General features: G+C 32.8%; 2 protein-coding genes and 1 long non-coding RNA gene across 4 annotated transcripts; 2 read left to right on the forward strand and 1 right to left on the reverse strand.

The window, feature by feature from the left end:
- Nucleotides 1–59: 59 nt before the first annotated feature.
- LOC142228587 (uncharacterized) lies at nt 60–1,769 on the forward strand. The gene is made up of 4 exons (XR_012720215.1): nt 60–189; nt 309–486; nt 577–656; nt 722–1,769. It is a non-coding gene; the product is annotated as an uncharacterized LOC142228587 (long non-coding RNA).
- A 5,664-nt stretch (nt 1,770–7,433) lies between these two features.
- On the forward strand, nt 7,434–10,055 carry LOC142228595 (asparagine synthetase domain-containing protein CG17486). Of its 2 annotated transcripts, none has more exons than XM_075299065.1 (6): nt 7,434–7,537; nt 8,106–8,520; nt 8,579–8,793; nt 8,850–9,250; nt 9,307–9,490; nt 9,541–10,055. In XM_075299065.1, the coding sequence occupies exons 1-6, from the start codon at nt 7,523–7,525 to the stop codon at nt 9,970–9,972; spliced, it is 1,662 nt and encodes a 553-aa protein (XP_075155180.1). In that variant the 5' UTR covers nt 7,434–7,522; the 3' UTR covers nt 9,973–10,055. The 2 variants fall into 2 exon arrangements, with proteins under 2 accessions (XP_075155180.1, XP_075155179.1); XM_075299064.1 differs by having other exon boundaries at nt 7,535–7,659.
- A 1,139-nt stretch (nt 10,056–11,194) lies between these two features.
- On the reverse strand, nt 11,195–11,903 carry Smn (survival motor neuron). The gene has a single exon (XM_075299066.1). It carries the CDS (start codon nt 11,824–11,826, stop codon nt 11,218–11,220), a length of 609 nt encoding a protein of 202 aa, XP_075155181.1. The 5' UTR covers nt 11,827–11,903; the 3' UTR covers nt 11,195–11,217.
- Nucleotides 11,904–14,347: the final 2,444 nt, after the last annotated feature.

Here is a 14,347-nt window from a genome sequence, read left to right on the forward strand (position 1 = left end):
TCCACAAACTTAATTATATCCCAATAAACACAAACGTTTGAAAAATGCTAATTTTCAACATTTTTTCAAAGGATTATGGTAATATTCAGGTTGAGAAATTATTGAGAAAATCGCGTTCTCAACAAAAAACAGACATCACCCAATAAACACAGGATGAGCGCAACAATGCAACAACTTTTCGGTTTGAGGGTAAATATAATTTTCAACATATATTCAACTTGACTTGAAACATCTCATCTTCAATACATCTTCAAATTTTTTGCGAATTACTTCCAATTTGCCAAAATGTTGACGAAATATTTGAAAAGGTGTTGGAGATAATATGAGAAAACTTTGACAAAACACTACCCTAAAATGCAACGAAAAAACCATGTGGTTTTCAATACTTGTTTGTGCAACGAAGTTCGTGGTCAATTGGGAGAAATAAAAAACTTGGAAAATTTTAGACAAAAAACTGAATTTACTCCAAATAGTTTCTAATAATAGGTAAGTGAAATTAAAAAAAATTAAATGAAACTTTAAGGAAGACACTAAATATATATCTCTTTGCCGAAAACTAAAATTATGGATTCTAAGTTCTTGAAACATTAAAAGGCTGACCGATAAAAAATGTTGGACAATTAACTGGAACTGATTCAAATAGTTTATAATAATTGGTAAGTCAATATGAAAAATTAAATCAACACTTTAGAGAAGTCACTAAATTTAAATCTTATTGCAGAAAACTAAAATATTTTGATGCTGCATTCTTGAAACCTTAAGAGATTGACCGATGAAAATGATGGTGGCTTATCGAAAAGAGAAAGTTTCCATAAATCTAAGTGCAACGAATTAAACTTGGTATTTATGCTTTTCCATATCAACAACTACTACATGTTAATTCGCATCACATCGATATTTTAATTTACCTCGCATCATCGGTTTAATTTGTTATTTTGCGAATTGAATTTACTGGAAATTTATTCTAACTCACTGGTTATCAAGTTCCTTGCGAATTGCCCGAATTTTAATGAGTTTTACAACAATTTTGTGACACCAACGCTCTTGAGGAAATCGAATTTTGTGGTTTTCAATACATTTTGTGCCACGAAGTACGTGGTCAGTTGGAAGAAATACAAAAATTGAAATATTTTTGACACAAGAGTGAAATTAGTCCAAAACGCTAACTATAATTGATAATTCAAAACAAAAAGTGAAATAAAACGTAATGGAAATCACAAAACTCGACTGCTTTGCAGAAAACTAAAATCATTGGATGTTATATTCTTGGAAGATGTTGACCGGTGAAAAAATGATGAAGGAAACAACAAAGAAAATATTCCAGAAAACTTGCAAAGTGCAACCAATTAAAAAAGTGCAACAATTCCTATATCAAGAACTTCTGGATGAAAATGTGCATTACATCAATTTACATTCCGTCATCAGTTTGATATTTTGTGAATTCCTCTTGATAGAATCTATTCTAACACGCAGGCCAGCAAATTCCTCGATATTAATTATTTCAAATTGCCAACATATTAATTAATAATTAATAAATTAATTAATAGTTATGTGACACCGACATTATGGAGGAAATGGAATTATACATGTAAAAATGTTTAAGATATTTAAAGTTGTATTGATCGTTTTAGTTATTAATACGTTTAATAAGAAAATTATGTTGTAATTGGTATTATATTATTATTATTTTTATATATTATTAATGTTATTTTTAATATTATTATATTTTTAACGAAAAAAATTAATAAAATTTACAAAATCCCTAGAAATTTAGTGTTGAGTTTCAGTTAGAACTGGGATTGACTTTCATGCAAATTGTGGTTAGAAAATATTCGCAACAATGTTAATTTTTAATTTGCCTCACATTGAAAACTTTTTGAGAAATTATTGAGTAGCGATACATTTCAATTTGAGGATTACAATTGAGAGATTATTTCTATTGTGTTGAATTTTACTATTGAGGGTAATGTCTGTTTTTTGTTGAGAACGCGATTTTCTCAACAATTTCTCAACTTGAATATTACCCTAATCCTTTGAAAAAATGTATGAAAAATTATTGAATTTTAGTATTTTACAAACGTTTGTGTTTATTGGGCACAGTCAACACATAATCAATAATTTCTCAAGTGTTATTCTCAAATTGAAATGCATCGCTACTCAATAATTTCTCAAACAATTTTCGACGCGAGTCAAATTAAAAATTAATATTGTTGCAAATACTTTTCAACCAAAATTTGTGTAATTGATATCCCCACTTCTAATTGAAAATCAAAGACAAAATTCTATGAATTTTGTATAATTTATTCATTTTCGTCAAAATAAAATACATAATAATAAACTACACTACATAATTGAAAAATAAATATCTTATTAAACATATCAACAAATAAAAACAAAACAACAGGACTTAAAATATCTTAAATATTATTTGTAAACACTTTTGAATAGACAATTCGATTTCCTTCCTGTTGGTATCATAAACCCTGCCAGCATTTCAAAGTTCCATTTCATCCTCATCGCTACCACAGACTCGTAAGTGACACTGCAACAATCGCCAACTGCGATAGTATTTTGCCATCACTATTCGCATGGAAGTATTTTGCCATCACTATTGTTACAAGAGCCATTTAAATTTTGTGAAACATCAAGCACAACTAGCTTCTTAAGGTAAGTACTATGTTCGCTTTTCGCGTTGAAATTTTCGTGGTTACTTTATTAAAACAGTTCAATATAAAGCGGACAAATTAACTCAATTGGTGCGTAGTTTCTTGTTCCTCTAGATTTCGGCAAGACTTTACAGGAATAAGTTTGTTTTCATTTATAATTTTGGTTATTTAAGGAAAAGTAATCGCGAAAATAAAGTGGTTTTCAACTCGAAAACTGAACATAGTACCTACCCTTATAATTTATTTAAATAAAACGATAATGAAGTGCTGAAAACACAGTTTTTTTCGCTTAAAATTGTGAAAGGTATATTGGTGAACAATTTTTGACTTTCCAAATGGAATAAAGTAATAGTTTTTCAAATATTTTTCCAGACACGCTGCCTCCATTGGGAATAAAAGCACTGGCTGATAGACGCTACAACATGTAAATTGCAACTTGTAACTCAATTTCAATCTTTTATTAATGCATAAAAATATGTTAAATGTGATGTGATAGTCGTATAAATGTTATATTTATGAGAATTTATAAATGTTTAATAAAATTAATAAACATCTAAACAATCGTGTTTTACTTGACTACAATGATTCTTTTAAATGCACTTTCTCTTAAAATGCACTTTCTCTGATTGCTTTAAGGGGCTCTTATTGGCGTCCTTATAAATGTATCCAGAAGGGCACCTAATAATTGCACTCATGCGATACTTTTTTGTAGTAACTTGGCGTGGTACAATTTCTCAATAGTGACGGCGCTTTTCCGAGGAGTTTTGGATATCGTATACGACTGTTTTCGACGTAGTGGGGATTCCCAGAAGCGCCCCAAAATTCAAAAAATGTTGGCAGGGAAACTGCACTAAAATTAATTAATATGCGGGCAATTTGAAATTAGGAACGTGCTGGACACCGTGTTAGAATAGATTTCCAGCAGAAGCCCTGCCAACATTTTTTGAATTTGACGGCGCTTCTGAGAATCCCCATCACGTCGAAAACTTTCGTATGCGACATCCAAAACTCGTCGAAAAAGCGCCGACACTATTGAGAAGTTGTACCACGCCAAGTTACTACAAAAAAGTATCGCACGAGCCTTTTTAGATAAATTTAGAGCGACGCCAATAAGAGCCCCTTCAAACAATCAGAAAAAGTGCATTTTAAGATAGTTGTAAAAGAATCACACTTTTCTTTTTGTAATTGTGTACCACGCCAAGTTACTACAAAAAAGTATCGCATGAGTGCAGTTATTAGGAGCCTTTTTAGATAAATTTAGAGCGACGCCAATAAGAGCCCCTTCAAACAATCAGGAAAAGTGCACTTTAAGATAGTTGTAAAAGAATCACATTTTTGTTTTTGTAATTATGTACCACGCCAAGTTACTACAAAAAAGTATCGCATGAGCATAAGCGTAGGAAGGCCTCTGGGGAGGGGGCTTAGACCCCCCCAGAAAAATGTTAGCCCCCCCAGAATTTGAAAACCTATTTACGATTTTACATTTTTATAAAAATTAAACAAGTATATACTCGTACAACGCACAAAGTTCCACTAAAGACTTCCATGCACAATCGAATTACTTGGGTTGTGGTAGAAGTATGATATTTATGAAATATAGCTGTGGTTGAACTTATGATTTAGTTGAATATAAAATAGTAATTGATATTAAAACTATTCTTTCATAAATTAATATCTTAATAATGCTGCAAAAAAGCGTCGCCAAAAAAGAAGTGAAAATGTTCTTTTTGGGTCTGGAAGTGGTACAAAATTGTTTTGAATTTGAATTAAAAATTTTGTGATATTCTCCCAAATAAATAATTTTTATACTTTATTATGATTTTTAATGCATTCTAACGCTTGTTTGAAACGTTATTTCAGATATGATCGATTTTTCTATAATGGATTTAGCATTTTTGTGGCAAAATTTGAATAATTTGTACCATTTTATTTATTCTTACTCTTTTTTTTTAAATATTTAAAAAAAAGAAAACAAAATATTACGCATTAAAATATAAAAAATGAAGTAAAAAACGTCCTGTGTAGTTAAAATAGTTAACTTCTTTGTGAAGACATTTTTGGAAGTGCTTTTAAAGTTGTGACTTTAGAACAACTCCCAATTTTTTGCTGGGAAAAGTGTGGAACTACCCTACGGGAAATGGATCAACCACAGAACTGGTACAGGACTAGTCCCTGGTGTGTATGGACCAGTCCCAGTTCTGATCAAAACGTATGGAAGGGACCGTCCACTTTAACATGGGTTTGTCATTGACGGAGTAAACTTACATTTTAGGACGCGTCTTGGACTCATCCCAAACGACACGTCCTGGGGCAATTTAGCAGGAGCAACTCATAAACAGGTCCTCAGGAACCAGTCTCGGACAGAAATGCAAATTAGTTACTAAAGAATATCCACAATTAAAATCTCTTTCACTTTGGGCTCCTAATCGAACCCGAAATGAAAAAAAAAAAAACTTGAAATATGTCGAAAAAAGGTTATTCTGATAATTTTATTTCACTAACGGCCATTTTCATGTAGCTCCGTTAGGCTTTAACTGCCAGTTAACAGAAAGTAAATTGCAAATATCTTCTCTCCAGTTAACTTTAACTGAAAAATTTTCGTCAGTTAAGTTCCTAACTAGCATATGGGATATAAAGGGTGATTCTTTTGAGGTTAGGATTTTCATGCATTAGTATTTGACAGATCACGTGGGATTTCAGACATGGTGTCAAAGAGAAAGATGCTCAGTATGCTTTGACATTTCATCATGAATAGACTTACTAACGAGCAACGCTTGCAAATCATTGAATTTTATTACCAAAGTCAGTGGCAGAAAATCCGCTTTTTTATCGACAAATTTTGTTCAGCGATGAGGCTCATTTCTGGTTGAATGGCTACGTAAATAAGCAAAATTGCCGCATTTGGAGTGAAGAGCAACCAGAAGCCGTTCAAGAACTGCCCATGCATCCCGAAAAATGCACTGTTTGGTGTGGTTTGTACGCTGGTGGAATCATTGGACCGTATTTTTTCAAAGATGCTGTTGGACGCAACGTTACGGTGAATGGCGATCGCTATCGTTCGATGCTAACAAACTTTTTGTTGCCAAAAATGGAAGAACTGAACTTGGTTGACATGTGGTTTCAACAAGATGGCGCTACATGCCACACAGCTCGCGATTCTATGGCCATTTTGAGGGAAAACTTCGGAGAACAATTCATCTCAAGAAATGGACCGGTAAGTTGGACACCAAGATCATGCGATTTGACGCCTTTAGACTATTTTTTGTGGGGCTACGTCAAGTCTAAAGTCTACAGAAATAAGCCAGCAACTATTCCAGCTTTGGAAGACAACATTTCCGAAGAAATTCGGGCTATTCCGGCCGAAATGCTCGAAAAAGTTGCCCAAAATTGGACTTTCCGAATGGACCACCTAAGACGCAGCCGCGGTCAACATTTAAATGAAATTATCTTCAAAAAGTAAATGTCATGGACCAATCTAACGTTTCAAATAAAGAACCGATGAGATTTTGCAAATTTTATGCGTTTTTTTAAAAAAAAAAGTTATCAAGCTCTTAACAAATCACCCTTTATATGCAAGATGACAGCTTCGTTCATAATACGGTTTAAAAGTTGGTTAGTTAACGGAACACTAACGGAGCTTTATGAAAATGGGGGTAAATGTGAAAATTGTAACTAACTGGAGCACAGGTACCAGTTCTGTGATAGGTCCGTCAGTGGCAATTTGCACCAATTTCCCGTAGGGTACTTTTAGTTGATTTATTATAAATTGATTGTTGAGCTATTTTGATGTCTTAAGTTCAGTCTATAAAGTTTTAGCTAGGGGGGCTATAGCCCCCCTAGGAAAATTGTCTAGCTACGCTAATGCGCATGAGTGCAGTTATTAGGAGCCTTTTTAGATAAATTTAGAGCGAAGCCAATAAGAGCCCCTTCAAACAATCAGGAAAAGTGCATTTTAAGATAGTTGTAAAAGAATCACATTTTTCTTTTTGTAATTTTGTAATTTTAATTATAACAAGATGTTCAAATTGCCTCTTGTTCTTGATTAGATAAAAGTGCACGACTTTAGGTTCACACACGCAAAGATTATAGATTTGAGGAAGATGGGAGATTGGCTTGCGCCATTCCAAATGTTGCATTTACCAAAGATTACAGATTTGAGGAAGATAGGAGATTGGCTTGCGCCATACCAAATGTTGCATTTACCAGATTAGTTTAATACATGGTTGTAATGTTTTAGTTGTTTTTCGTTTTTATTTTTTAAATGAAAAATTTAATTTTCTTAATGAAACAATGTTAAATTTTAGGCAACAACAAAAAAAAAAATTACATTTTCCCCTTTATGGAAATTTATTTCGTGCTCTTAATTTCTTTTTATTTGCATTTTAATGCTATGTCAATACTTGTCGTATACGCGTTTGGTTCGAGTATTAAACTAATGCGCTTTACAGACTATCAGTTATTCCGGACGGAATGTCGGTGTTTGTAAAGAATCTTACAGTGTGTCGGATCGATACGACTTGTCGGCGATGACTAAATAATCGGTAAATGTGTTATCGATCCCATAAACATGCAGCAGTATCGATTATGCCTTCGGACTTAACTTATAATGTGCACAATATATGGGATATGTTCGACACGAGCACTGTCGTCCGGAAAACTGATAGTCTGTAAAGCGCATAATGTGGTAAATGGTTTGATGTGCTCAGTAGCCAATCTCCCATCTTCCTCTTCTATAATCTTTGGTTATAATTACAAAGTCTTTGTGCGGGGCACACATTTTGAACGGCGTCAATTCTTACGATGCCGGTCCCTATATATGTCCTGAGGGCATAAGATCGTCTAAGGGAGGGGGCTGTATGAGGGTATACGGGGTATGTATGCTTCTTTACTTGTTCTTCTTCTCGGAACCTAGATAATAAATAAACAAGTGAAAATGTGTGGTATATTCTGTTGTTTTTCAAAGTTAGGACATCATCATAATTGTTTACTAGAAGTAAGTCCGGAGATAATATGTCCTTTTCCCCCTTGGGTCTGCTTTAGCCCACTTTGGACTCTGTCCATAGGAGAATCAAAGCTCAATAACTCAGAATCAAAGCTCAATAACTTTGTTAAAAGTAGACCTATACATGTTGTGCATCAATTGAAAGGCCAGAATGTAGGATTTCTAACTCCCAAACTAAATTAAATATTTTAAAAAGGATTTTTTGTCCCTTTCGAGGGCTATATGACCCGGCTATGGGTCACTTCGTTGGAATCAGCTCACCGAATGGCACAACATATATGAAATTTACGCAATTCAGTGAGGGGCCCATAAACTGCAGTTGAGCCTATTTTTAATGATGAAATATTCAAGAAAAAGCTTTTTTTTATCTATTTTAAAAATAAGTTCTCGAAGAAGGCTCGACTTTTTGTTACTAATTTATAATTCTACCCAAACAGGATCACTTTGGATCTCTACAAAATCGTGGACCAGACCTGCAGAATCTTATTGAAATTGAAAAATGTAACGCTAAATTCGTTTCATTTGTTCTGTGGCATCAAGGAGATAATATATGCAAACAACCTGTCGAATCTGAAAGACATATTCTTTTATTTAATGGCGATATTTTTAATTTAGAATCGGAAAGTGAATCAGACACAAGTTGGCTGTTTCAAAAGTTAACTACTGAATGCAAAACTGAAAAAGAAATTGTCAACTGTTTTCGATTGATCGAGGGACCTTTCAGTTTAGTATTTTATGAGAAATACGAGGGTAATCTTTACTTTGCTCGAGACAGTCTTGGGCGTAATTCATTATTACTTGAAAATACTGCAGAACACTTAAGTATTCTTAGTGTTGCGCGATCACGGCCTTGTAAGTGACAAGTAAATGAATATAATGTAAATCTATCCTAATTCCTCTTATATTACAGATGATGACAATGACTCGTGTGCAATATTAGAACTTCCTCCACTCGGTATATATAAAATCCGTAACAATGATTATGGGAGATGTACATTGTTTCCGTGGCAGAAGATGGATGAATATTCACGGGATCAAGCAAATATATTGCAAAAAACATGTGGATTGGAGATAATTACAGAATATACTATTAATCCCCCTTGGCTAAATGTGTCGAAAGATAAGGTGATAATTTTGTTAAAAGATTTATGTAGTATATATTTAAAAGCTTCTGTTTTCAGTATTCTTTTAACTTTTACAGTTTTAATGGTGCGAACTTATCGGCGTTTGAACTATACGATTGCTTGTTAAACGACAGTAGCATTTCGGAGGCAATTAATGTATTTTCAAACCTGCTGGAAAATTCTGTAAAACATCGTGTTCAAACAACTACTAAATTTTGTACAAAGTGCACCCAAAATCTTCCATGCAACCACTCAAAAGTAGCAGTGCTTTTTTCCGGGGGAATAGACTGCTCCATACTAGCATTTTTAGCCGATAAATTTGTAGCGAAGACTGATCCAATCGACTTAATTAATGTGTCATTCGAAGAATCGAATGCTGCGTTTAAAAATTGGGACGTACCTGATAGAGTGTCTGCACGTCAATCTCTTTGCAGTTTAAGATCATTATGTCCTGACAGGTAACATGGAAATGTTTAAAATTCATTTCGTATTTATAAGACGTTTTATCCAATAGAATATGGAATTTTATTGAAGTAAATATTGGAAGAAATAGATTAGAGTCAGAATTGAAGGAGAAAATTAAACACTTGATATTCCCATTAAATACAATATTGGATGAATCCATTGGAAGTGCTTTTTGGTTTGCTTCACAAGGGAAAGGTGTAGTAAACGGGTCGGAATTTGAGTCATCGGCAAAGGTGAATGCATTTGTTATTTTGTTTGTTTTTGAATGTCTAACATATTATAGGTAGTAATAACTGGAAGCGGTGCCGACGAACTTTTTGGTGGTTATATGCGACATAAAAATGCCTTTAAGCGCTGCCCAGGGTCATTGGAAGAAAAACTAAAACGTGTGCACGAAGAATTGGAATTGGACTGGCAAAGAATACCATCACGAAATTTGGCAAGAGATGACCGAGTTATATCAGACAGTGGAAGGACTCCAAGGGCTCCTTTTATTGAAGAAAATGTAATACAATTTGCAAGAAGCTTAAAAACCAGTCAAAAATGCTGCTTCTTTTACGATGATGGAGTAGGCGACAAATTATTTTTGCGATTGTATGGATACAAAATTGGCCTCAAGGATGCGGCAGTTCTTAAGAAAAGGGCTATACAATTTGGTTCAAAAATCGCCAACAAAAAGGAAAACGCAAGGGACCGTTCTCGATACTTGGTATAAAATCGAATCTTCTGTAAATCGCAATATTTCCGTCTATGCAAAAGTAAGTTTTGCAAGTAAACTAAGTTATAAATAACCGAAAATACTTGACGTTGTGTTATTTTCAATTATCCAATCTAAATGTGCCTATTGACCAACTTCTAAAGAAATTCCTTTGGAAATTGGGACAAATAATACTAAAAGCATCAAATATTATTTGTCCTACAAAAATTGATAAAAGTTTACTCATGTTTTATAATAAAATAATTCAGCGTATTTTTATAAAATTTTTTAAAATGTGACCCAACAAATTATAAAGAAGTATTTTTAAATTCTTTACGAAGCTACGAAATGCAATCGGCAAACTAGAGCTCGGCCGATCGGTATATTTTTGTCGAAGGCGATTTTTTAAATGCAAAAACTAATACGTTTCGAGAGCTTTCATTTAAAGTCAAAATTTGGTCAAGGGAAAACGCGTGTAAATCGGTGAAATCGTTTATTTAAAAAATCAAATTAAATTTCTTTTTCAAGTTCAATTAGTATAAAATTCAGGAAAAATATTCAGTTAGGCTTTCGCTTTTCCAAATCCGAATTGCCGGGCCTCACGCTTGACACCTGCCATCAGATTTTGTACAGCCACCTTGTCCACCTTCTTCGCCGCAGAAAGCCAGTTTGCCTTGAACTGCTGCTCGTCCTTAGCAGGTTTTTTTTTGGTTCCGCTTGACAATAGCCCAGTATTTCTCAAGTTTATTGTCTTTGGGCTAAAAGGGTATTAATACATGTTTTGCAACAAAATTATCGACAAGTTTAAGAATGTATTGATTGCCACGCAATATTTTTAAAATAAAAATTACGTTAAGACTAGCCATTAACACAGATTTTTCATTAAAAAAATAAACCGAAGCCTGATTTTTGGTGGACTGCAGATTCTTCGTCAAAATTGATTTTTTTATATTTTGAATCTGCTTAAAATAACCCTCAGCAATATAAAGACATCGATGTCAAGAAAAATTAAATCTAATGTATATTAGGAAGTTTAATGCTTCTATTTGATGGTGTTCCCTTTCCCAGCATGATGGGAATTTTGCTTGTTCCCATGTTTGGTTCTATTGCGCCCTCATCATTTTCCTAAGTATAACCCCACCTATGATCCTAAAATTGACAGTACAATGAGTTTTTGTCCATAATTGATAAAAAAAAATCAGATACGAAGACATAAACACGATAATAAAAGACGGCTTAATACTGTTTATAGTTAAATTTTATTCATTTCTTCGATTTGGATTTTGCCAATTGCATTCCTTGATACACTCCTGTGTAATATCCACTCATATACCATGACATTAACATTGCTGATAGATGTTCAGAGTCTTCAGTATTATGTGAAGCCGCTAGCAAAGGTGGAATTGGCGGCGGTGGAGGCATAGATGTCTGTTGTTTGGCCTTTCGGGGCTTACTTGATCTCGAAGAGCCATGAGTAGCGCTGTTGGCGTCAAGTTTTGCCTTAGCAAACTGTAAACGACGTACCTTTTTACCCCACGATGGTATTAGTTCCGCTAACGGTACTTCCTGCACGTTTTCGTAGCCAATATATTTCAAAAGGCAAGTATCGCTTTTCCTGTCAATGGAAATGATTTCTCCTTCATAGTCCACACCATCTTCATAGGTAGCGCGTACATAGTCTCCTACTTTGTGTTCGATTTTTCCTTCCTCCCCGCTGTTGGCTTTGGTTACTTTGCTAGTCGACAATGAAATTCGCCGTGCCAATTCTTCTCTGGCCAGCTTTATTGAATCATCATAAGCCTTAATCAAAAGGGAATCATCCCAGGGATCATCCAGAACTTCCTTAGTTTCACCTTGTTTCACCGTAGCCATTACAAGAATTTGATTGCGGTTGAACAAATGAACGCTTTTGAATTGTGTTGTTGTTTTGCAGCAAACCCCCTACCCGTCTGACAACATAACAACGGTATTCTTAGTGATACGCATGTCTGAATAAAGAGGTTGAATCACGATTACAAAACAAAAATTTCAATATGTTGTTACAATTTTTAGAAGTCAAAATCAGCTGATAAAAGAATCGTATGGCATTGGTAAAAGTGGCAATTATTTATTCTTTCAATTGTCCTGAAAAAAATAATTCAGCATTTCAAAGTTCCATTTCATCCTCATCGCTCCCACAGACTCGTAAATGACACTGCAACAATCGCCAACTGTGATAGTATTTTTCCATCACTATTCGCATGAAAATATTTTGCCATCACTATTGTTACAAAAGCCATTTTATATTTTGTGAAACACCGAGCGCAACTAGCTTCTTATAATTTATTTAAATAAAAACAATAATGAAGTGCTGAAAACATAGTTATTTCGCTTAAAAATGTGAAAGGTATATTGGTGAACAATTTTTGACTTTCCAAATGGAATAAAGTGATATTTTTTCAAATATTTTGCCAGACACGCTGCCTCCATTGGGAATAAAAGCACTGGCTGATAGACGCTAAAACATGTAACTTGCAACTTGTAACTCAACATCAATCTTTTATTAATGCATAAAATATGTTATATGTGATGTGGTAGTCGTATAAATGTTATATTTATGCGAATTTATAAATGTTTAATAAAATTAATAAACATCTAAACAATCGTGTTTTACTTGACCACATTGATTCTTAAAATGCACTTTCAACTATCTTAAAATGCACTTTCTCTGATTGTTTGAAGGGGCTCTTATTGGCGTCCTTCTAAATGTATCCAGAAGGGCACCTAATAATTGCACTCATGCGGTACTTTTTTGTAGTAACTTGGCGTGGTACAACTTTTCAATAGTGACGGCGCTTTTCCGAGGAGTTTTGGATATCGTATACGACTGTTTTCGACGTAGTGGGAATTCTCAGAAGCGCCACCAAATTCAAAAAATGTTGGCAGGGATTCAGTATACATTTGTAAATGTTTTTATTTAAATTTTTATTAAAGCATATCGACAACACCTATCAGAGTTGCCATAGATATACCTAAGTCATATTTTTTTTATCTATAGATAAAAAAATATGATAATTGTATAATTATAATTATACAATTATTTTTCGAGCTTTATGGACAGATATAGATTAAGGAACATGGTTAATAGAGCCATTGAAAAGAAAACGCCAGATACAAATCTATACACGCCTGGACTGTGACATATTCTTAATGGAAATCGCGGAACTGGTACGATTGGTCTCGGCTGCGGCTTAGCTCGCCGGATGGGGGGATTCTTGTTCCGCTGAAGGCATCACAAAATAATTATCGTACCATATTTTATTTAAATCGAACTGACTGTTACAGAAGTGGATAGACAAAAAAATGAATCAGAATTGAAGTGTAATATTTGGAAATTCATCGACCGTTACATTTCAAATTCAATTCCAAATTTCGGCTTTATGTGTGAGACAGATGTTAATGTCTCAATAGGCTATGCCCACCCCATATGACTTTACAGTCATCCATGGTGTTTTCGTCGCCTATGAAATTTGGAAACACCCCTAAATAATATGATCCGAACTCTACATGCCTGTTACATTTTCAGCACTATTTTCAAATATTTAAGACATTGTTAATTCGTTTTACAGTCTACTTTACAAAATTTTATTATTATTTGGAAATATGTAACTAAATTAATTATTTCTAAATTATAATTATAATGAACAGTAAAAATTTACTGTAAAAAATGTTTACAAAAAAAATATATAAACAATTAAAGATTGATAACAAAAAAATATAGTGTATTTTTTTTTATATTAAGCTATACATATATTTTAATTAGAGTATTGTGGAAATTTATTTTTAAATTTTGTCAAAGTATTACGTGCACATCATACTTCAAGAAAATTTCTTACGATTAACGAATGCATTATATATAGATTTTTTTTACATAGATTTTTAATCTGGATCTCAAAATAGATTTTGAGATTAATAGGATTTATATATTTTTTTTTTTTTTTTTGTATATTTCTACATTTGTTTAATTTTACTTTTTCATCAATTTGCCTAATTTTACATTCAGTATATTTTTATGTTTATTTAATTTTATTTCCATTTATTAATAACAATTTAACTTGTTTGTATTATTATTTATTTATTAGTATTTTATAATTAATTTATTAATATTATATATAGATTTCTACATATATTTAATTATTTTATTTATTTAGTTAAATTTCATATTTATTTATTAATATTTCTATATTAATTTAAATAATTTAATTTTGATTTATATTTTGTATTTTACTATCTACTTCTATTTTCATTTTATTGATGTATATTTATATATTAAAAAATATTTTTTTAGATTTTTATATTTATTTTATTATTTGAATTTACATTTATTATTATTATTTTTATATTTTTTTTTTTT

This window comes from Haematobia irritans, chromosome 3, assembly GCF_050003625.1.
Source record: "Haematobia irritans isolate KBUSLIRL chromosome 3, ASM5000362v1, whole genome shotgun sequence".
In the NCBI taxonomy this organism is placed as follows: domain Eukaryota; kingdom Metazoa; phylum Arthropoda; class Insecta; order Diptera; family Muscidae; genus Haematobia; species Haematobia irritans.

What these genes read in the sequence shown, in the direction of transcription:
- LOC142228595 (XM_075299064.1), top strand. Translation starts at nt 7,600, where the DNA reads ATGTGTGGTATATTCTGTTGTTTTTCAAAGTTAGGACATCATCATAAT. An exon ending in TAAATGTGTCGAAAGATAAG is followed by an intron (nt 8,794 to 8,849) that starts GTGATAATTTTG and finishes TTCTGTTTTCAG; the next exon opens with TATTCTTTTAACTTTTACAG. An exon ending in AGATCATTATGTCCTGACAG is followed by an intron (nt 9,251 to 9,306) that starts GTAACATGGAAA and finishes TTTATCCAATAG; the next exon opens with AATATGGAATTTTATTGAAG.
- Smn (XM_075299066.1), bottom strand. Translation starts at nt 11,826, where the DNA reads ATGGCTACGGTGAAACAAGGTGAAACTAAGGAAGTTCTGGATGATCCC.